The sequence below is a fragment of the Calonectris borealis genome, chromosome 1, assembly GCF_964195595.1.
Source record: "Calonectris borealis chromosome 1, bCalBor7.hap1.2, whole genome shotgun sequence".
Lineage (NCBI taxonomy): Eukaryota > Metazoa > Chordata > Aves > Procellariiformes > Procellariidae > Calonectris > Calonectris borealis.
In genome coordinates, this window is record NC_134312.1 from 61,920,142 (window position 1) to 61,943,878 (window position 23,737).

The window sequence follows — 23,737 nt, forward strand, 5'->3', positions numbered from 1 at the left end:
TTCTAGTATCTAAGCAACTCACAGGTCTGCTCAAAGTAGGAAAGTAATATTACTACTTATTAGGCAGATGGGAAATTGAGGCACAATATGATTAAAATTCAGACTTTCAAAGCTATTTACGCACCTCTCAATTGAAATCTGATGGCCTGGATTTACAGTAATTTGCCCAAGGTCATACAAGAAGCGTGCAGTGGACCTGCAAATTGAATCCAAGCTTGCACCTTGCTCTTTGGACCATACTTCCCAAATGAGCTGTAGTAATTTCAGAATCACACTCTGCCCAGCCCCCTCTTTGGCTGGATACCAGTCTGCTGGGAATAAACACATCCTTTGGTCCTCATGGTGTGGATGTCAAAGCTGGCTACTATTATAGCTCTGCCTCTCGGGCGTACTGTCACAGTACAGACCCTATACATGACTCCCTTTCAGAGCTGTGGGACCATACAGCATGAAGGCCACCTGAGCACCTAGTTCCTTCCAAGTGTAGCAGAAATTTTACTGTTAAAGGGGCAGTACTATCTGCAAGCAAGGTACACTTGGGTAGCTAAAGAATTTTTCAACACAACTGAGAGCTACTGATCCTTGGAAAAATAAAAAATGTCCTGAACTTCAATTAATTCCATCTGATCTCATCCTACTGTGACTTGGTTAATTACCTGTAGATAATTTCTTCTGGATTTTCGCATTCAATCTTTTTTCACATAGCATTGCCTGGCTCTGTAGCATCTTCCAAGTATCTTTTAATTAGGATTGTCTAATACAAATAAGAATGCTCTAATCTACACAAAAAGAGACAATGAGCATTAGAAAGATCACCGTTAATAATGAAAATAAATTCCTGAAGCACTATGGAGTTCATAGTCTGACAACAGACCTACTTCCCGTCTGTTACACTCAGAATTTCACAGTAATGAGAACTCTGGTGAATGTCAGATGAACCCCCTACTACATCCAATGCTACATATTGTACTACATACAATTTTTTCTACAAAAATTGTAATTTCTTATTTCAAACACATACTTTTCCAAATTACAGAGTCCAGATCACAGGCAAGGCACATTTTCGAGCAGGCTGACATATCTCTTCTGGTTTAAAGAAGCATACTTGCTCACCTTTGACAGCTTTCTTAGCTAACACCTACTAAGTAGAACAGAAGATATCTGAAGATTTTGATTTCCTTACTGAAAATTTCAGACACAAAATGACAACCTCACCACATAGATCACAACCTCACAAAACTCTCTTACATCTTACTGCAGTTAACTCCATCTGCTTTTGAACATTCTTCCCCTCTTTTTGTATAGACAGAATTTGAGCTGATCTAAAAGGAGAGGTAGATTGGGTACAGAATATGAGGAACACACTGCAGACTGGAGAAATTATATACGAACCTGGAGAATATAAAATCTAAATTACATGATGGGGAATTTGAGACTGTAACTGATAAGCAGCTAGATAACAAAGCAACAAGCATTACACTAGATGATTTATCAACGTTCACAAGACACCCCTGATATTGTACAGAGGTAAGATGCAGATCAGACATGTTGAAATACACCTTTTCAGGATATATGGTGTGAGTAGAACACATGGCGCTGCAAATATATGGAGCTTGAGAATGTACTTAGCATATGAATAAAATAAGAAACCAATTAAAGACTGCATGATAAAAGTGTGACAGAAATTGTTACTAATGGAGGAACACAAGATAAAATGTATGTAAAGGGGAATGCTGGCTTGGATTCCCTGGCTTCAGTTGGCTGACAAGTTTAACCACTAAGTGCTGTTCTGTCACCAGTAACAGTGAATACTTGTTCCCACTATGCTATCCTAAAGAAAAGTGTTGAGTAAAGTAAGTGGGTAATTAGTTTTTTCCATCAATACAACACTGATAAATGCCAGCAAAAATGCCACAGGACAAACAATTAATATTTTTGTTTCAAGTTTGAAAAATGTGCAGTAGAAAGATTTGAGGGCCATGCTTTCAAGGAAAGATTCAAAATATTGACTAGCTTCTCAAAAAAAGGGCATTGTCCGCTCTGTGCCCTGAAAAACCTGCACACTGGTCAGCATTCATCTTTCTCCTCACTTGTGAAATTCTAGGCTGAGATGAGAGAATCCATCCAAAGATCTTAAAACGGCACAGCAAGATGAATAGTGTATTGTCATGGTATTATATTTAGTGAACACAAGCTATAAAATAGATAAAGGGGAAAATGCATTCCCTAAGGTCCCAGAGTTAGTGAACGTGCTTACGTTACTTTACATCTTCCAGGCATTTTCAAAAAAATAACTAACTACAGCTCACAGTACCCAGGAGGCAGAATCAAACTGCATATAGCATTTGCAGTAAAAACCTGAGGACATGCAAAATTTGTCTCATTTGATGTTTCAGTTTAAACTCAAAACAACCCAAATACATGGACATTTTGAGTGAATCTGAATCTTTATTTCGAAACATATGAAACTAATGTTATATGAAACCAAGTGGAAATGTGTACGGTTTATTGAGTTTTGCTTTGTTTAAATCCAAATGCCAGAAGAAAGCAAGGAGAGGAATGTACTGTATTTATCAGGTATTAACCAGAAGAAGAATGCTAGCAGAGGCCATTGCAAGACATGACTTTCATACCCGTTTAGGTAAAATACTTAAGACCCTCAAGTAACGAAGAATGACTATAAGTTATTAAGAACTGCACAAAACAAAATTATTCTTGTTACCTCCATTGTGGAGATTGCACATACACGTGTTGATGGCAGATGTGTGGAATGTCTTTGGCTGCCTTCACCTGGAAAAAATATCCCTCTCCAATTCTAGTGAATGGCAAGATGGGTGGATTATGAAGTGTTTCATATAAACTCTTCATAAGAGAGGTTTATAAATCTCAGTGGAGAAGTCAGTCCAACTATCATCTTCACCCAGCAGTCCATATTTCTTCAGAACAAAGCCTAAAAGTGGAAAGAAAATGTGCTCCTTAGGCCCTGTATCACCAGGGGGAAACCATCCTTTCAGGTTTGCAGTGAGATTTTATTTCTGTAGAGGGAAGGGGCAACACAGAACTGCAGATCCTCTCACCCAAGGTTTTGTTCCACCCAATGGTTGGTTGGGACCTAGGTCCCATGGGCCACCATCCTCCTTCATCGACCTCCTCTTCCTCATCAGCCTCTTCTTTCTCAGTCTATGTGAGACCTAGGAAGTCACTGGAGGAGGTAACATGTTTTTCTCTCAACCGATGAACCTAGACGCAGATGTAAGGCAGCTTTGAATAGAGCTGAGGAACCTCTGAGCCTCTATAAAACCGGTGCCCGCCCTACTGACAGCAGACCCCTGCCGCTGCAGTGATCGGGCAGAGGACGGGGACAAGGCCAGCGGGACACAGCCGGGAAGGCCACTCTCTCCCCCGCTCCCCTCCTCCCAGGGTTTCCTTCACCACAGCCCCGGGGACGAGCTGCGCCTGGGCAGCGACCCCAGTACACGAACACGAACAGCCCCGCACCCCACGGCCGAGAACTCTTTTGCGGGGGACAGCCCTCCCTGGCAGGCCGGGAGCCTGGAGACGCACCCCGACAGGCGGTTTTACCTCAGCCCAGCCGCGGGGCCCCCTTCGCCCCTCGGCGCGGGGGAGGCGGGCCCGGCGGCCCCCCAGCCCAGGCGCCTCCGTCCGCATAAAGGAGGCGGGCAGGGCCCGGGGCAGGGCGGCGGCGGGAGGGAGCGCGCTGAGGGGAAGAGCCGGCGCGCGTGGCGGGGAGGCGGCGCGGAGGGAGGGCAGCCCGGCTGCGGGAAGCGGGGCTCCGCGCTGGGACTGGTTCCTTCGCAGCCATTTTCTGTCCAACCAAACAGCCGATTTGCGGAGGGAGCCAACCAGGGCCGCACTGGAGGTTTGTGCCTGGCTCCGGCCAATGATTGGTAACCGGTTCCACTACAGGCTCGAATGAAATGTCCGTCTCCCTCCCCGGGCCCCGGCGCTGCCGCCGCGCCGCCGCCGCGGGGACCAGGAAGTGGGGGGCGGCAGCCCCCGGGCCCCGCCACCGGCCGCTCGCCTCTTTGTGCGACCGGGGGCCGCGCGGCCGGGGGAGCGGAGCGGGCGGGGCGGGGAGGCGGTGGCGGCGCGGGCGGGGAGGGAGGCGGCGGGGGCGGGGGGTCTTGGCAGGGGTGGCGGGGCGTTTGCCCCCGCCGGTGTCCCCCTTTCTCCGCGGGGCTGGGCGCGAGGAGGTGCCCCCCCACCCCGCCCCGGCTCCATTTTGTGGCCTAGGCGGGGCGCGGGGGGGGGTGTTAAGAGGCGGAGACGGGAGCGCGGTTGCCCCGCGGCCGTGTCCGCCGCGGGCCGGCCCGGGCCGCGGCCGCCGGTGCGCGGGCAGGCGGGGCTCCCGACACCCCTCACCGCCCGCTGAGGTCGCGGCGAGGCACCCGCGAAGCGCACGGCCTTCCGCCGGGCCGGCCTGCCGGCCGTCGCCACCCTCCGGTGGCGATTTCCCTCCCGGCTCGCCGGCCGCGCTCGGTCTGCCCCAGGGCCCCTCTTCCCGGCGGCGGCATGGCGGGTGGGGGGGGCGGCTTTGTGGCGGCCGCGCCTCGCCGTGCGCGGGCGGAGGGGGCTCCGCTCTCTTTTGTTTTTGCCCGGCCAGCGCCGCAGCCCGCTGAGCCCCCTCCCCTCCCCGCGGGAGCGAGGGGCCGGGGCCCCGCCGCGCTTCTGGCGGGCCCCCACCACGCCCACGGCCCTTCGCCGTGCCGGGAGCCGGGCAGCGGGGCGAGAGCGGCCCGGCCTCCCGGTCCCCGTCGCCGTTGTTGTTGAGACGGAAATTTCCTTGAAGGTCTAGCGGCGTTTTGCAGGGATGAGGAGCGTAGGGCGAGGCCCCGGGATGTGGTGAGAGTACCCGGGTGACCGTGCGGGCAGCCGGGTCTGGGCACGGCGCTTCGGGGAGGGAATAACGGGCAGTGGTCTGCAGGTGGGCTCCGGCAAAAAGGTGCCAGCCAGCGGGCAGGCACAGGTGTGCGGCCTCTCCTCCCCACAGGAACGGGAGGCTGCCACGTTCAGCACGGAAATCGCAGCCGAGGTGATAACAATAAAGTTTCTAAATAACTGGGGATGCATTGTCTTGTTCGACTTGAAAACAAGGAATCGCGATAGATGAGGTATCTATTGAAAAGATGTGAGCTAGGTGTAAGGAAGGCTTTGAGGCTATTTGTGGTTTTCCCCCTCGTGCCCCTCCGCTGGCAGCTGTTGCATCATTGAAGGGCGTGAAGTCAGGAAGTGAGATCGATCGGCTGGCACAGCCGAACAGCATTGATGGCTTATCCCATAACACATGGCAGGTAGGAGAGAGACAGAACTCTGTCATTTTCAATGTCTACACAACTGTTACGTGTTCAGCAAGTGTTCTTGGGCATACCTGTGTGTGCCAGCCACTGCTCCATCCAGAAATTACATAGTTGGTGATACTGAAGAGTATTGTGTAGGTTGTTCACAGACAATCAGATTGGAAAATAAAAAAAATTAATGTGTTCTAGTAATGTTTCTGCAGCTGTTAAGGTACACTGGTTAAAGAAACCTTCTTAGGTGCTGCTGCAATACTGCAGCAATAGAAAACCAGTCAACTTCTAACTTTACCGATTTCTTCGAGGCTTAACCAAAAAGATTTTGTTCTGCAGAGAACTGTCATGTAAAAGCTACCTAGTGTGCTTGGATTGCTTTTGGGAGGGCAAAATAATTGATAACAATGACCCAAACATTCCTAGGCAGTGAGGGACATAGAAATACGGATTTCATCCCTTGAGTGGGCTCTCTTACAGGTAGTAACCTTTGCTTATCTTGCTGATAGATGGAAGTTATTGTCAATTAAAAAAAAAATATTGCAGCTTACTCAAAAGCAGCTCAGGCAAAATAGTAGTGAGAAGCAAAATAGAAGGAGCCACTTTGGACGTTATTCACAGTCTGGTTTTAATTGACGCAGGAATGGAGAAACGGTGTTTATGCATAATCATTAGCATAGTGTTCTTAAGCAATAAGCTTAGTGATTACTTTTTTTTTCCCTTTGCTTATGTGGCCTATGGCATGACAGTTATAATGTTAAGGGAGGATCCATCTGTAATTCTCTGGGAGACCCAAGATGGTTTAGTCTGAATCATTATTTATGAGGTCTGTGTGAGGTGCTTGTGCTCTGCATTGAGCGGGTGATTATGTATGGTCTTGGCTGTTAGCATTTACAGCCATGAAATTATATTTGAAAGAAGTCAAGAATACTGGATGTTCCTTTTTAGACTTTAATATTTGACAATTACAGCAATTCAAAGTTTAATAGATAACCTCTTATTTGTGGTAATAATTACATGAAGGGAGACAGTGTACAGAAATTGAGTGAAGAAGATGGTTCAAGAGACTGTGAGGATATGAAATGTGAAATACTATGAAACTTTTAAAGTCAGATGCCTTGTTTTGTCAACATTTAAAAACGGCTTGCAAGGCTCTTCCTTTAGTGCTTTCAAATGCAAATCTCTAATGTCACTTCACCTTTAAAATTTTACTTAGAAAGAAACTTGACTTTTCAGTACTGCGTACTACTTGCAATAGGACTTTAGAGAAACATGGTATGTGGACATTGATGTTTTAGTGGCAGGATGCTTGTAAAAAGTGCAAAACATGAGTCTATATATACGCATACTAAACAACGTGTAAATCGGTAGAATAAAAGGAAGGGTCAGCAAATTTGATAATTTTGACTGAAAATACTGACCTGTCCTGAACTAGCTTTGTAAATCTCTTACTTGCCCTATTGCTTGAGAGGAATAAGCTTATTGGCACACTTGACGTGCTACTGCAATGAAGGGAAAACTTACAAATATTACCAAACTTATACAACACAAAGGCAGGATTTATAGATTGCGGCTTTAATAAACAGATAAGCTTAGTTTTTCACAAAAAAATGCTAGAAAAGCATCAAAAACTTAATATGGAAAGGTAATATGGGGCTTTCAGTCAGTGTTGCAGGAGGAAGGAGGTGCTGGTGCAGTCTGTTCAGCACTGGTGCCCTCTTCCAGCTTCTGCAATAGCAATAGAACTGCCTCTGTTCCTCTGTTCATTTCAGTTTTTTCCTTCCAGCTTCTCTCTTCTACTGCTAAAAAAGAGGAGGTATGGAAACTCAGTTTCTCCTGCTTGCTCCGTATCACTGATCCACTCCTACTTGATGTAAACGTGTATATACTAGTAGTCCACCCATGTATATTGCAGCTAACCATGCTTGTAAACAGCCAGCCTAGTAAGGAGCCACCACATACTCTAGCACAGCTGGATCTATGTGGAGGGGACTTGTGGCCGGTGACATCAGGGCTCGTAAGATGTGCCATAAAGTTGATAATACTGGTACGTGGAGGGGGAAGGTGGAAGGGTGAAAAGGCCCTGTTTGGATTTCATAAGGGAAAGGTTTCCTCCCTGTGGTCCAGGGGAAGGAGCCTGGTACAGCCTAGATGCTAACGAGCCTTAGTGACACTGCCAGGTCCTCTCAGCATCACTCTGCTTCTCCTAATGTTATTGTGCTGTGGGGGAAAACACTGAATGTGAGAGATTAGAGGAGCCTGAGATGGAGAGAGACAGTGCAGGATCTGTTTGTGTTCTAGGCACGTGCTAAGGGGTTTTAACTTTACAGTTTTGTGGATCTGCTGGAATGATGTCCTGTGAATGCATTTACCAGCTGGTGTTTCTTGCTGCAGGAGACACTGCTTTGCTGCCAGGTGAGAATTCAGTGGGAAATTAGGTTCCCCAGAAGTCATTGAAAAATAAAAGGAAATTAAAATTGTATTTTCAATTTAAAATTCTTTCGGTATTTCTGTTTAGGAGCAGCAAGTGAGGATGCAGAAAGCTCAAAACTTTGTTGTCTCTGTTATGTACTGCTTTACAGCTTTACATCTCTTGTGATAAGGTGTGGTGGCAAAATTAATCTATGGTGACTGATGTGGTTACTGCCTACAGCTTTAGTTATCATTTCTGTCCTGCTTCTGTGGCAGGGACAACTGCGTGGAAAGTGTACGAAGTGCTTCAGTTCATTTCATATCATATTCTGCAGTTCCTCTTGTAGAGTAGTAATTTTGGGAGACAGGGTGGAAAAATACCATGTGAAGTACTTAAATCACAAGAGGCCTTTGGTTTCCCCTCAAGAGACCAGTTTTGCAAATCATTGCCAGGTAACTTCCCCAGTCTGAAGATAAAATCTTGTTTCTTTGATTCTGTTTTTGCCTTTTATGCTGCTTTAAGTTTTAGGCCCTTCCTCTCCTCAGTGCTAACGGGTCTGGGCTTGTATTCTTCTTTAGTTATCATTTAGCTGAGCCACTGATACTGCTCTCTTAAGAGAGCTCTTAAGATTAAACAGGATGCAAGATGTACTTTGAGATACTGAGGTTTTATTAATGCAGTATAGGAACAGTCTGAGTTGTGGGCAGCTGACAGGAGCTTTTTTTTTAAGCATCCTCCAGAAAATTTTCTACCAGATGTCAGTGTAAACCTGTATGTTCATTCACTTGCAGCTTATAATTGAGTTTTCTTTGATGCCATTGATCTGAAATTTCTCAGGTTAATTTCCCTGTATCCATTAATTTGTATCTTCCTAGTAATATTCGTTTTCATTAGAGTTTAAAAAACCCCAAACAAACAGGAAGCCACCACCAGAAAACTTTGTGCTGCTGCTCAGTATTCAGATGCTTTTTGCAGTGTATCACTGAATATTTGGGTTGAGTGTCTGGTACTTACTTGGTTTCTCTCTCTTGCTGTTGATAAAAATCAGATGGTGGCATGGTCACTTTAGAGACTGACATGTTGTCGCTTCTGATATGCTTAGCTTTTAGCCTTGGTTCAGCCAATGTGTATGCATGGAGAAGCTTTAGTGTTTTCTTAGCGCTAAAGGCTAAGGGTAATGTACAACATGCAATAAGTGCTTCTTGCAGATGTGTCCACTACACGCTGCTAGACCAACATGGTGGAATTCGTGCAATTCGGTAGCTGCACAGGTGTAGGAGGCACTGCCTTGTATTAAGAGCCATTGCAATGTCTGCATTGAAACTGCCATGCGAATGGGATATATAATCTGCAGATAGGTACTTTTCTTTAGAGAAAGTTGTAACAGCTCCAGGGGTTAAAGCAAAATCTCAGAGGAGAGTATTTGCCCATCTGGACCTTTTAGGATTAGATCTTCCAGGATTCTGCCTGTTTATGAAATTTAGCATCTACTTCCATCCAAAGAAGTAGCTCTTCTTACTAAACGTGCCAGCTTAAGAACTGTTGTCCTTTTAGTCAACTGGTGACTGCAGTTACTGTAGGCAGGGTGTTGTTTCTATGCTACATTGGACTGCTGGCTTTTTAGAGTAACATCAGGGACATTGAAAGTTTAGTTTGTTTCGTGTTTTTGTTTTTCGAGGGTTTTTTTTGTTTGTTTAAAAGAGGGGATTAGTTAGCAACTGTATTGAGAGTAGTGTTTTCTCATGTTCTGAGCATTGTATTGTGTTGTATGTATTACAGCCCTTGTGCTGAGCAGATATGTGGTGATTGACTTGAGTTTTGAACCTTTGAAATTAAAACCATAATACTTGAACGTGTAACTGTGTTCATTATGAGGTAACTAGGATAGTGGTGGCCACACTTTTCAGCAGGGTCATGTTTGTGTCATCCATTGGGCTCAAAGAAATACTAGTAGTGTGACTAGATGGTATATTAATTACAGTTGCTATATTCAGATGCATAGATTAAGATTTGAATTAAATGACAAAATTAAATCTGACTGAAATTCTTTCATCAAACTTACTTGGGTTGAAGTAGTGTGTAGAGATGCTGCTCCTTTTCTCACCGCAAGGCCAGCCAAGCGGTGGAAGAGGCTTGCAGGGTGGCTCAGCAGGCTCCGTCCGTAGAGGTCTTCAAGACGTGGCTGTATAAAGTCCTGAGCGACCTGCTCCGAGCTCGGAGCTGACCCTGCTTTGAGCAGGGGTTGGACTAGAGACCTCCTGAGGCCCCTTCCAACCTGAATTATCCTGTGATCCCGGATTAGGACCTGGTTATGCTAAGCATTATGCAGAAGGGTGTTAACGCTGTCCATAATCCCCTGTCCCAAAGTTGTCCTCGCAGCTAAAAATCTTTTAGAGTAATACCCACAGAAGTAATTTCAGTTGATGTTAAGCTGTCAGTGCCTGTTTTCTTTGTCTGAGACAGATCTGCCTTTTTCTTTTGCAAGCCTTTTCCTGTCAATTTTGCTAATCACTGTTTTAGATTCATAATGTTGATAAGCTTCCACTCAAATTCTCGCTAATTGTGGAATAATATATACTGTAAGTAGATATGGAAATGTGCACACAGAAAAGAATAAAAGCAAAGATAGTACCTGGAGGATGCATTGGTCTAATACAGCCAAAACTGTTTACAGATGCAGCAATGGTTTAAAAGAGATTGAGGCAGGAATTGTCTTTTGAAGGTGAGCTGGGCTAACGAAAGCAAGATGGTTTCTTAAATGCTGGGTCTTGGCAATAAAGATTCAGATGGGGTAGCCTGCAGGAGGGGTGAGCAGAAACAAGTGAATTACCACATCACTGCAGAAATTTGAAGAATATTGCAGTCCTGAAAGAAGGAAACATTTTAGAAGATATGTTTCCTAGAAGACTGAAAAAGGAGAGAGGAAGAAACATCAAGGCATTTAAAATAGTACTGGGCTGAGTAAACTTAATGCTTAAAGTTTGTTGAGACCCTAATTCTGTGTTAAATTCTAGTAGGTATCAGAGAGCCGAAACTGAGAACAAGACTGCCAGAAAATCCTAACTTAGTTTTGGGATTTACCAGACTGCAGAACATTAATTGCTTCAAATTGCGGAAGGAAAAGAGAGACACAACTCTCTTAATGATGGGTGATGTCAGTTTTGGTGATCTTGATGTGCAGGATTGTGGTATCCTTGCATTGTCATTACAGCGAGCTGAGTAAGCAATCTGCAGACCCTTTGGAAAATTGAAAAGCAAAGTTAAATCTCCCAACAAAGAGTCTGCAAAATGCAGACAAAGCGAATTTATGTGAAAGTTGGCACGTGGAAGGCTAATGCTTAAAGTGCTGCCCTTCCTTTGGGCAGAGCTGATGTGTAAGAAGTGAAACTATTTTACAAAAGCCCATCAAAAGGGACCAGAAGTGATTTTAAAAAAGCAGTGTGTGTGTAATATTCTATACCACGAAGAAGAGATGGAAGAGTTGTTTTTCCTCTTAAACAGCTCCTAAGGCTACATCCAGCTATTTGTAGCATTGCTTTGGTTGCGAGCGGCGGTCGGGTTACGTGTGCGCCTGTGGCCAAGCGTGGCACTGGATGTTGCCTAAAGGTTTGAAAGGAAACCCAGCCCTGTGGCCACAGGCAGAGTGCAGAGTAGAGACAGGTTAAATTGCTCATCTTTCTGGGTAGGTATAAAAATAGCACAAGATTGCTTCTGCCTCCCTCTCCCTCTTCAGGTTAATGGTTCTGGAAAGAAGTGAGCTGCATGGTCTCACCGGCAATGACCACACAACCCTTTGGGGCAGAGATTGTTTTCCAAAGACACCAGGGTACCTGCACAGCTGGTGTAGGTCAGTGAGTGAATCGAGCCGGGTTCTGCCTCCTGTGGGGCTGTGTGTGCATCTTGTCAGTGAGGCCGGCTACTCGGGTCAGAAACAGCTGGGGTGGGAAGAGGGAAGGATGGGAAGTGCTGATCCAGAGAAGGAACTGCGTGAAGTGTAGAATGGGAACGGAAGAGCTAATTTTCTAGCAAACAGGTAAATAAGCAAATGCTTACACAGCTGTTTGATGTTAAACATAGCCAAGAAAATATGGGGCAAAGGCAAATCTGGTGCTGTGCATCTAAATGTGTTAAAAAATCTTTGGATTTGTGTGCCAGTGTTGAAAGAGTTTGCATGTCCTGGGAATCCCTTCTCCCTCCCTAATTTTTGCATTGTTTCCTCTCTGCAAAAGAAGCCTTATTAAAGCACACGACTGCAAAAATACAACCTTACCTGGGGGAAAAAAAAAAAGACATTTTGGAAGCATGGGAGCTAAATGTTCTGCAAAAGTTTTTTTTTACTATACTAATTTTCAAGACACCTGCAACTGGAAAAAAGTCAAAATTGTCCAAAAGTCTTAAAAAGCTGGAGACTTGAATTTGAACTTAGGTTTGGCACTGCTAAAATAGCGAAACTGTTGTCTGCCATGTTTCTATATAGGTCTGAGCTTTCCACTGAGCACCTGATGATAGTGTTCAAGGAAATTCGTTATTCCTGTAAAAAGGCAAAATGTAATACGGTAACAGGTTAGACGGGCTGGAGCATTTGCTATTGCAAGAATGCATGTATATCTGCGTGTTGTGTACGGTGGTAAAATGTGGGTGCAAAAGGCAGCGATGTGTTGGGTTGCTGTTGTGGCAAGTCCTCACTAAAGAGGTGCGAACTTCCACGGGACGTAGGAGGCGTCTTCACCTCTTTCGCCTCTGCAGAACGAGGAAGTGCGATACACGGGATGTCTCCCAGCAGTGAGGCTGCCGGCTGCTGAGGAGTCTCTGGGCCACAGCCTCCCTTTGGAGCAGCACCGTGAGACCTATTTACTTGTTCACAAAGTAGATTTTCTAGCAAACGTTGAGACTTACCAGCAAATGGCTGCTGATGAATTCAGTAGTTTTGTCCCCGTTGGAAGGGGGAGGGCAGGAAGGGCAGGCTTCTCCCAGACTCCTCCAGCTGAAACGTGGTCGGTGCCTCCCGGGACAAAGGTCCCTGGCCAGGGAGGGAAGCGCTGGCTCTTCTGGCTTCTTTCTTTCTCCTGGCATTGAAATTACCTATTAAACTGCACCCTGTCTCTAAAGCCCCAAGGAGAAGGCTTCTTGTTGGCCACCGCATAAGAACATTGTGAGAGGAGCACTGAAGGATGCCCAGAGGAGCGAGGCGGGGCAGGACCAGGGAAAGCAAAGGAAAACACGACTCGGAAGGCACCTAGGAGCGACTCCTGCCTCAGGGAGGATGAGGATGCAGAACTGGTCCTGAGGTCTGGCTAGGAGAAGTTGTCAGTGGGCTTGACAAAAGTTGTTTGGGTGGAGGGTAATGGTGAGTGAGGGATGCACTCTGTGTAATAGTTGTAGGCAAAGTGTTCAGTGAGCCGTGGGCTGGTGTTGGGTTTTGACGGTTGTTCAGAGAAACAGGTGCCTTGGCCTTTTCTGGTCAGACTCATGGGAATGACACAAGGTTGCTATATATGTGCTGCATGAACCAAAAGTTTTTGTGCACGGCCTGTGCCTCCGGCTGAATTTTTGGGGAAGCTTCACAAAACAGTTTCACTATTTCCACTGTCAATAAAGCTCAATAACGAGAGAGGGGATACTGTTCTCAAATGACGAAATGTTTGTACTTTGTGATCTCATAGTTCTAAGTTGATTAAAGTGCTGTTTTTCATCAGTATAACAGTATAACAAACATACCTGAAAGGTTTCCTTCTTCTGGTTATAGATGGATGGTGATAGCTCCACAACGGATGCTTCTCAGTTAGGAATTGCTGGAGATTACATTGGTGGCAGTCACTATGTGATACAACCTCATGATGGTAAGAAATGTTACAGTAAATACCATTTCTGTGTGTGTGTGTGTATATATCTGTTTCCTTCCAGTTCTTGTATATTCTCTGCTGTCTTCTCTCAAGCTAAGAATTTGCAATTGTTTGTATTCATATTGCCTCGCTGTGTAAAGCATATTTTCTGCAGTCTGGAGGTGGGGGTTGGATTTTTCAAGGTTGACACTGAGTCCTTCGGGGTGATGACAAAAAAATTGATGTTGTAGGAAACAATTTGTATTTTGACATGACATTAAGAATGCTTGGTGTTCAGCAGCCACATACATTTCTGTGCGTAATATAAGATGATATTGAACACCCATAAAGGTACACTGGTGTTACGTCTATTGTTTTAATTATTTCTACAATGTTAATACACTGGGCTTTCAAAAGTTCTTCATCCTTCAGGGTAAGATTTTAAACTTGACTTAATTATTGCCAGCTGTCTATCAAATTCAATTTCTGTTAACTTTTCTTTATTTCATTAGACACAGAGGACAGCATGAATGATCACGAAGATACAAATGGCTCAAAAGAGAGTTTTAGAGAACAAGATATATATCTTCCAATTGCAAATGTGGCAAGGATAATGAAAAATGCCATACCCCAAACAGGAAAGGTAATACCCTTGTCGGGTAAAGAAAGGGTTTTAATGAATTTTATTCCTTCCTCTGAGTGAACAGTATATTTTTTCCAAATGATCCTGGTTTATGGGAGAAAAGCCTTTAAAAAACAAAACAAAAAAACCACTAAGCAGGAGGTGATTGAGACCAAGTCCATTTTTTTTAGATTTCTGAAAGCTTTTAGTAACTGCTGTAATTAGAGTATCCACAACAGTGCTTTTCGTAGGGCTTTCAGGAGCTTTCTTTTTCTAAGATGTGTTCTCTGAAATTGTTGTAACGGGTAAGACTTGGTGACAATCCGGTATCATTAAGAATATTTTCTATGTGATTCCCCCTTATGAAATTTAATCTGCTTTTATTATATTTTTATAGATATTATATTATTATATTTTATTATAAAATTTGGAATAAGTGAACCATTTTGGATGAAATAAAAATCCATTCCTCATCCTGGTTAGTCTTCCATTGCCCGAATCTTTACATGTCCAAATGCCAAAATGACCTTATTTCTTACTTCTAAGAATAGACTTTTTAATCCATTCTGCTGAACTGGTGATTGTATAAGTGTTTGACCATTCTACCTGTTTATCTGAAACCTTTGCAGGGCTCCTATTACTTTCTTTATTGTATGTTGTTTCTTTATTGTATTCCTGTTTCTTTATTGTATTCCACTACAATTCCTGCCCCAGTAAAATTTCCTCTAGCTAAAGCTGATTTCTTTTTTTTTCTTTTTTTTTTGCGATCACTCTAAATAGAAGCAAGACATAATTTCCTTGCATCTGCTTGTACTTTATAGTGTTCAGGGCTTTCTGGAGATTTGGGTGTTACATTTATGTCTTTGCTGCGAAAATCTCTTCACTAGTCCATATTGTCATAAATTTTTAGTGATCAAGATGAGATTTTTCTCAAGAATTTAGCATATGGGATGTCAAGCTATCTTGAAAAATCAGGGAGGTTTTTGTGAAAAACTGCAGGGGAAGCTGCTGGCTGATGACTACTTCTGAAAAATCTCGCCCTACATGTCTGAAAATATCAGAGAAACTAGTGAAGATTCTACATACGGTTACTGCTTCATGACTTTTTTTTAAATACAGATAGATGGTTCTCATGTGAAGAATAAGAAACTTTATTATTATAATCTTTCAGTTGGCTCCTGTCAGCTTCCCAAATAATCATGAGTAATGCTTGCTGTTATTTTAAGTCAGGTAAATTACTTTTGTCCAGCTGAAAACCATAATCAGATTTACTTACTTCGTTCTTGCCAGGGGCATATGTTTCTTCATTTGAATTCTCATTTGGAAAATCTATACCAGAATATTAAAGCATTAGAGAGGCTTGCTGCTAGGCTTATATTCTAGCCCCTGAATCTGGTCAGGATAAAAATACTTGTCATTGCTGAATTTGTGGGAATATACTGCAGTGGAGTTGGAACTGCTGGGCCTTTTAAAAGGAAGATGGAAGTGGGCTATGACATTGCTTACCTATGCCTTCTCTTGTTCATTACAAAGTAAGCAATACTGAGATGCATCTATATGTAAAAGCTTGTACAGAACATAGTTATGACTTCAGGAGATCCTGGCAGTTGGCTGTGCTGCTTGAAATAATAAAACTTAGGTTAAAATCATGTTGCAGCTGTGCTTACATAGAGCAGTGATGACATCCAGTGGTTCCCTCACATACAGGTGTTGCCTAAATGGGTATTATCATCAGGTTTTGGGACTTTTTTTTTATTATCTAGTGTATTCTTTTGGGTTTTTTTTAATCTTCTTGTGTCTTGATTAATCATTTTATTATACTTTTTCCTTACAAGATTGCTAAGGACGCAAAGGAATGTGTGCAAGAGTGTGTAAGTGAATTCATCAGCTTTATAACGTCAGAAGCAAGTGAGAGGTGTCACCAAGAGAAAAGAAAGACCATCAATGGAGAGGATATTCTCTTTGCCATGTCTACCTTGGGGTTTGATAGCTATGTTGAACCTTTGAAGTTATACCTCCAAAAATTCAGAGAGGTTGGTATATACTTCAGTATTTCCTCATTTATTTAATCTGGTTGTGTTTATCCTTAGCTCCCTGTCATTGTAGTTGTATAATAGCTAACTTGCACAGTATCTCACAGCTATTGTCAGGGACTAATGTAATGTTTAAAAGCATTCCAGAAGATATCAAGAGGAAAAGGAGTAAGTAAGCATTTTGATTAGACTTGCTGATTCAAAGTAGTTCAAGCTTTCAACTGAATAAATTCTCTAATATATTGCTGGTAGTAAATCACTCTGTTCTTTAAAGGTGCCCATTAAGAATACTTATTTCGATCTTTGGGTTCAATCAATAAAACTGTACTAGACTGCATCTTCTGAGGAACTAGCCTGATGCCTATTGTTTGTCTGGGCTTCAGAACTGCAAAAGAAAAAGTTGTTTTTCTCTTGTCGGAATAATGATTCACATGAAAGGTTATCTGCTTCAATGGTTTTTTTAAGCTGTTTTTTAGCCTGTCCCTCAGTTTGCTTTTGATACATAGTACGTGCTAGGTATGTGATCCAAGCAGTTTAATTTATCCCTTCTTTAGCAGAAAGTGACTTTTTTTCTTTGCAGCAATTTAAACTTTTTGAAAAAGAAGTTGATTCTGCCTGGGTTTTTTGTTCTGGTCCCCCATTCCCCCGCCTCCTGTCTGGAGACTGAAGAGAATTATGCTTGCTTCCTTCTTTACTTTGGTATTCTTTTACCTCAGAATACCAGATTTAACAAAACAAATCAAAGGTATTTTTATCCAGTGACCTCTCTTCCTCATAGTCCTGAATGAAGAAGTTGTTCAGGGTTAAAATAATCCTGGGAAAAAAAACTCAAAAGCAAATTTTTTTTTTTTTAAATATGGATCTGTCTGTTGGTATGGCTGCTTGGTTTTACTGGCATCGGTGAAGTAGGTACATCTAAATTGGCAGTGCTGTAGATAGAGGTGCTCTTCAGACTTTCTTTGTTCTGTAAACCTAAGTTTTTTAATTAATGGGGTCAGACTCGCTAATGATATGTACTTTGCTGATAGCACTTGAAGCTTCCACTTCCCAGAAGGTCATTTGCTGTGATAACTAAGTAACAGGAGGCGTAATCTAAAAGTTTAAGTACTGCTGTGTGCTATCTTTTTCCAGTTCTGTGTAGCGGTTGCACATGCTGTCGAAGTGCTGTATGTGCTTCAATTAAAAATGCAAGTAGTGCCTAACTAGTTTCAGTACTTCTGGAGAAGTCTGAAGTGGGTCTCTGCTACTTTCATTCTGAAGTGACCATTTTTGCAGATATATATGCTGTGGTAGCAGAGTAGTGGGATTGGGTTTTAATTGGATGGATGGATGGATTGGATGGTTTTGCTCGTCAGTTTTAAACCTCCATTCCAGCTAGTTCTGCCTTCAGGGTACCGTATATCGTGAAATATTTCTGTTTTGTAGCTTAGTATTTAGTCTACATCAAACAGTTGCAGAGAATACTTTTTATGCCTATATTATTTTCTTAGATGTTTTTACATAGTAGCACAGAGCGTCAAACTTCATACTTATTAAACTGCATGCAGATGACTGGGAGCCTTGGCTTTCTGTGCTGATATCCTTTCTGGCTGTAGTCTGTGATGGGGGAAAATAAATCCAATATCCTGGCTTTAAATGTCAACTCATAGTTGTATGATGATGGCACTTGCGTGTGGTTGGTAAGCAAATGTTGCACATTCTCGGTAGTTGTGAGATTCTGTGATTTCTTGTAAATGGTCTTAACTGCTGCTTCTGGATTACTGCAGATCTTCGACATTCTGCAGAAGGTAGAAACTTTCCTTAGAACTACACAATCCTAGTTTGCAAAGTTTTTGTTTCTGAGGAGTATGGCTAAGATGAAAAACACCCTTCATATATTCTTGCACTATGCATGTTCTTAAATCCAGTAGAGTTTTACAGGTCTTAGATTTCAAACTCCAGCTGCTGCACAGTGACTCTTCTGCAAGTTCCAAACCTTGGCTAGAGCTCCTGGGGTCTTGAAACAATCTCAAGCCAACTGTACTCTAATCTAATACATTTCTTTCTTTCTTCCCCTCCCGTCCTCCTCCAGGCAATGAAAGGAGAAAAGGGAATTGGGGGAACAGTTACAACTGGAGACGGTCTAAGTGAGGAGCTCACAGAGGAAGCATTTAGTAAGTAATACTTCTTAATTTATTGTATTATTACTATGGCTTTTCTGAAAAAAGCACCTCCTTTAGATATCAGAATTCTTACTTGAGGAATACGTCTTGGACTGGCCACATGTTACACCTGTGATCCATTGAGATTTTCATTTGAGATGTCTGGAGGATAACCTGTGCTCAGATAACCTCCTGCCAGTCAGTAGAATTTATGGTCAGAATGAAGTAATGTAGTGATACGTGATGACACTCTAGTAACAGCTAATGTCAACTGTGGAAGATTTTTAAATGCATACATTAGTGCCAGTATTTTTTCTCTACACTTAAACACAGGTTGTAATAAAAGGTGCAAACTTTTTTCTTTTTTTTTTTTTGTTCTTTTTCCCCTAGTAGCTACATATTTAGGCCACATTCGTTCTACTTGCAAGACTGTTGGGGAAAAAGTAAAATAAACTCCGCTTGATGACTTGAGGAGCTCGTCTTTGAGAAATGAGCCAGAGAAGAACATGATCTTCGTATAATTCTAAAACACTTAGTATTCCTTATATTCAAAAGAATGCACAGATTGGCAGCTAAAAGGTGTAGGGCAAGGAGCATCATATGCATTCACTGTAGCTTTTCTTCCTTATACTGTGAATTAAAGCCTAACACTCGTTGGGACTTTGTGTTGGTTTTTTTTGATGCTGGATTCTTGCATGTAGTCTTCACCTTGGCTTTCAAGTGTTATGGGCTGGTGATCTTGAAGCTGATACAACAATTAGGAGGCGCAGCTCTAGTCGTATCTACTGAAGAGATTTAGTTTTTCAAGTATCTGACAAACCACCTATTTAAGATCACTGGTAAACTACTGAACTAGCAAAAATTCAAAGCCTGAAGACTGAAATGACCTATTCAGGGTCTGAAACACACTTTGCTCCCAGTATGATGACTTTGGCTATATAAAACAGTACAGACACTTTGGGTCTTTCCTAGCCTGGAAGATAAGCTCATAAAACTGTCTGGAAACTAAGAATCTAAGCTTCAATGTTGCAGGGGACTTACAGAAAGCTTTATTTTTATTAATATGACTGTTTTAATTTTATAATTAAAGATTAGGCAATGCAAATAGTAAACTCCTATCCACACTCACTCATGTGTAATGGCTCTGGTTCAGAAGTAGTAAGACACTAGCCCAACTATAGACCCAACTTACTTACCTTGGGTATGTTGCTAATAGTTTCTGGATTGCAGCTGTTGGGAGTCTGTCCAGCTTGGAATCTTGTCAAATCAATATATAGAAATTGTTCTAAAGCTTTATTTGGTATATTATTCTGATTTGCACTTCAAGCATTTAAACTGCAGCTCAAGAGGTGAGGGAGAATATATAATTGGAAACTTCTGATTGTGTCTGAGTCCAGTATCTTGTTTTGTATGGGCAAAGAGGCAAATTCACAAAAAGTTTCTCCTCTGGATGCTCATGCTCTGCTTAGCCTGAGTACAATGACCACCAGAAAATGGAAACCAGAAAAAAGGAATCCTCTTACATCTGTGGATCCTCTGTCCCCTTCCCAAATTTGATATGGTCCCTGTTAAATGGCAGAAGGCTGAAGATCTGCTCCTAGTCACTTGTTCAAGTATCTCAGGCCTGGGAGCCTTAGTGTGCTCTATGAAATAAACCTTAATTTGCCATGAGGTGAAAAGGGCAACTTTGGAAGCAAATACTAAGTCTTGGCAGGATGCAAAGGAGATGTTGCAGTAGTAGAAGAAGGAAAAAATTTTACTGTAAAATAACTGATCGTGTCAAGTGCTGCAGGTATTTCTCTCCATAGGGGCAGCTATAGATCTATTCAGAATGATGGTCTGATGGCAGGAGTAGCAGTAATAGCTGTGCTCCTGCGGCATAACCCTTAGCTCTTTGTCTTAGCCTAATGCCAGGGCTGGGTCAGAGGCTTGGCATTAAACTGTGTTGGATGTGGAACATGCGCATCAAAGGACAGTAAAATTTTGGACTTACTAGAGCCACTTCTCACTATGATCTTAATGCGTCTCTTATCTTGCAACTTAAGTATTTGAAAATTAGTGCAATGAAGGTAGGAAAAAAACAACCCAACCAAAAACCCAATTTAAAAACCCCCAAGTGTCAGCTTTCAAATGAAAGCTGCTAGGATTTTACTGTCTTTTCAGAATTTTTTTATGGTTTATATGTCTTATTTATAGATAGTAACAGCCATACTTAGAAAGAAGAAAGCCCCTTTGTCTCTTAGCAGAGAATGTTATGCTGCAGTGACTTAACTTACAACTTAAGAGTTTTGCTGCTTTGCTTCTAAGTAGCCATTGTAACATACCTACTCTGAATGTCGCAGAGCTCAACATACATGTTATTGTAAAGGTTTATCTTGGACCATCAGTCCCTGTGTTTTTTCTCTAAATCTCAGAAGTACTTTTTACTCCGTTCATTGGACTCCTCTCTCCTCTATGAAATTCAGAGCTCTTGTGCATACCCTGAAGAGCATGCTGAAGTCAGCCAGCATAATGTCAGGCTCTGGCAGTGCCTTTTTTTTTGTCTTTGCCTGTTTCTGTTCATCTCTGCTGCCTTCCATGGGGCTTCCACATTACGGAGTCCCTGATGGATACTGTTTTATAAGGAAGCGTATTGATTTCATTGAGTTCCTCGCACATGTGTATGCTCAAGTGCTAATCTTATGTCTAAACAAAACAAACTGAATTCTCCAGGTTTCTCAGGATATTGAATTCTGGAGATTGCTTTTTCAGTGGTCAGGATGGCAAACGCCACTCCATTCGGCAGTGTACAGCTGTGTATGTTCTCCTTCAGATGTGTACAGGGGAAGAACAAGGTGCAGTCTTACTTTTAGATTATCTGATGCAAAATTAAGTTGAATTTTGTTTCTTAAGTGTTTCTTCTTGATGGGAATAAACTTGTTTACTTGTAACACTCAGTAACAAGTGTGTCTATATGCAGTGTAGGATGGTAGCTGTGAGGAGAGGAATGGCTCCATAGTCCTGGAGTGGACCACAATTAAAGGTTATTTAATGGTGACAGACACATCAAACAAGGCTCTGTGCATCCTGCAGTTCCCGTCTAACTTTCTTAAAATGCTCTTTCTTTCAGCTAACCAGTTGCCAGCAGGCTTAATAACTACAGACGGCCAACAGCAGAATGTTATGGTCTATACAACATCGTATCAACAGGTACTGTATCCCGTCCCCTTCTCTCCCTTCTGCTGCTAAAATTCAAATGCTAATTGAGCTGCCCTGTTCTGAAAGATGAGAATGAATTTTATTTGGTGGTGGCTGTCATGACATTCCAACATTGTGACAATTTAAGGCTGCTAGCTGCAATGCAGTTTCAGAAAAGGTGCATTTGAATGTAAGCTTGCATTTTCTTTCTCTAGATCTCCGGTGTTCAACAAATTCAGTTCTCATGATTTGAAGAAAACTTGGGATCTGGGAACATGAGACAGAAAAGCTGTGCAACTCTAACGAAGAGGCAGTTTTAATGACTGGTGAAGAGATTTATCTCTTTGTATATTAAATAGCTGTAATGTAGCTACCTGAAGCTTGACTAATTGAGGTGTGAGTTCCGACTCAAATCTTTTTCACGATGATTTAAAAAAAAAAAAATTGGATTTTAAAGGTATTAAAGTATTTTTGTTTTGTACAAGAGTTTGTTGCTCTGTATAACTCCTGTATGCATTGTATATTGCAATTTATTACTGTCAGAGATTTGTAGACAGTTTCTTATTTTCATATTGAATCATGTTACTTTTGTAATTCAGGTAAACAGCTGGGTTAATTCATGTTTACCCTTTGAATAAAATTGTAAGGGTAAAGTTCATTTTTGAATGCAAGTTGCCTTTATTATGAAGATTGAGTTGGTCTTGGTTATGTAACTTGTCTTGCATGACAACATCAAGTAACTTTACATATCAGCATATTTATTGAAATTTTGAAAGGGACTTTTTCCTCATGAAACTAGCAGCTCAAAAGAATTGCTACAACTGTTTTTTTATGTAACTTCAGAATTAAAAGTTAATCAAAAACAACCAATGTTCTACTACATTTAGAGACTTAGAGCTTATCAGCAGTGTTGATGAAAACACCGACTGTGTGCGATGCAGGTCTTCATTTCAATTTTTTTTTTCAGTTGCATTAACTCTCCTTAGACTTACTGTGATATATTTAAGGTAGTCTTTGTGCTACTGAAATAACTCTTCCTTTTTATGTATGGTTTTTAGAATCCAAAACTTAGAAATTCAAGGGTATTGGAGGGGGGGGCTGGATTTTATAGTCCTTGTGGTAAAAGATCTCATTTTAACTTTTTACCGAAGTGTTTTAAGGTTTCTTGTGAGACTGTGGGAACTCAACTGTGTTAGCGACTTTCTGTGTACAAGCTGCGTGTGTGTGTGTGTGTATGCGTTTGAGTGACTGAAACTTGAACAAGTGATACAGATCTGAAATGGAAGACAGACTTCTAGTTTGCTGTCTCTTTCCTGGTTTTGCAATAAACTCTACCTAGATAATGTAGTTCTGTATATTTAGTGAGCTGTTCTTAGTAACATTGCTGTTTCTTTAATAATCGGGTGGGTAATTTTGTTAGATGCAGTGTCTTAGCCTGTTAGGATAGGGGTGGTGGTTTTAATAATATATCTTATTCAGACTGAATTTTGGGACCTTTGATATTTTTACTGTTTGCAGTGGACTGAAATGTAATATAATAATTATCTTTCCACATACCTGTCATTAATTTAAGCAAACCACACCTTGAATCTGTTGCCATATAATTTCTTGCTGGTTTTGTCTTTTTTTTTTTTAAAAAAAAGAAAAAGTAACAGTTTAATATTGGGAAAATAGTTTAAACTAAGACATCCCAGAAATCTGAAATAGCCATTTTTTGCTAAACAAAGATTTTATGTATGTGCAGATTTGAACAGTGTTTCTTACAAATCACCATCATGCTGGCAGAGCCCCTGGAGGCGATCCAGTGTATTCTGTGGCGATCGGGGCGGATGTTCTGGGCTTTGTGGCAGTCTGTCATTCTTCAGCAGCTATGACTGAACAAATGGAGTTTTTCATTAAATGTACAAATGAATAACACAATCACTACACGAGCCCCTTCTGTTTGTATTCCGTTTATTTCAGGCCGTCACACCTTGTTCTTGATGTTCCCAGATTTGCAATGGAAAAAGCTGTGATCTCAGCTCAGGTGAAGCTAGGAGAGATTTGGCAGTTTGATGTGCAGAAAGGGGGCTGAGGTCATCTGTCACATTTGCTTGAAACCAGCTACATTTTTTCAGTCTGCCATCTCTTCTGTGAGTTTAGGTTAGTGTTTTGAGTTTGTGGTTTACACACCATCATGTGAGCAAAGGTGTTGATACTGCTTTGGTTTTCTTTTTTCTT

General features: G+C 42.1%; 1 protein-coding gene and 1 long non-coding RNA gene across 6 annotated transcripts; one reads left to right on the forward strand and one right to left on the reverse strand.

Annotated features, from left to right (window-relative positions):
• Nucleotides 1-2,432: 2,432 nt before the first annotated feature.
• LOC142085341 (uncharacterized) lies at nucleotides 2,433-3,675 on the reverse strand. The gene is made up of 3 exons (XR_012674633.1): nucleotides 3,583-3,675; nucleotides 3,078-3,240; nucleotides 2,433-2,950 (listed from the first exon to the last, which is right to left on the reverse strand). It is a non-coding gene; the product is annotated as an uncharacterized LOC142085341 (long non-coding RNA).
• Nucleotides 3,676-3,722: 47 nt separating this feature from the next.
• NFYB (nuclear transcription factor Y subunit beta) lies at nucleotides 3,723-22,175 on the forward strand. Of its 5 annotated transcripts, none has more exons than XM_075157147.1 (8): nucleotides 4,738-5,312; nucleotides 7,640-7,724; nucleotides 13,469-13,562; nucleotides 14,057-14,187; nucleotides 16,002-16,199; nucleotides 18,271-18,352; nucleotides 21,450-21,529; nucleotides 21,733-22,175. In XM_075157147.1, the coding sequence occupies exons 3-8, from the start codon at nucleotides 13,469-13,471 to the stop codon at nucleotides 21,763-21,765; spliced, it is 618 nt and encodes a 205-aa protein (XP_075013248.1). In that variant the 5' UTR covers nucleotides 4,738-5,312; nucleotides 7,640-7,724; the 3' UTR covers nucleotides 21,766-22,175. The 5 variants fall into 5 exon arrangements, with proteins under 5 accessions (XP_075013239.1, XP_075013219.1, XP_075013258.1 ...); XM_075157128.1 differs by lacking the exons at nucleotides 4,738-5,312; nucleotides 7,640-7,724 and adding exons at nucleotides 12,469-12,738; nucleotides 12,832-13,010; XM_075157138.1 differs by lacking the exons at nucleotides 4,738-5,312; nucleotides 7,640-7,724 and adding an exon at nucleotides 3,723-3,908.
• The last annotated feature ends 1,562 nt before the right edge of the window (nucleotides 22,176-23,737 follow it).

Excerpts from the sequence above, each read along its gene's own strand:
- NFYB (XM_075157138.1), top strand. The coding sequence starts at position 13,469 with ATGGATGGTGATAGCTCCACAACGGATGCTTCTCAGTTAGGAATTGCT. Across the intron at positions 18,353-21,449 it reads GCTCACAGAGGAAGCATTTA|CTAACCAGTTGCCAGCAGGC; the intron begins GTAAGTAATACT and ends TCTTTCTTTCAG. Across the intron at positions 21,530-21,732 it reads ATACAACATCGTATCAACAG|ATCTCCGGTGTTCAACAAAT; the intron begins GTACTGTATCCC and ends TTCTTTCTCTAG.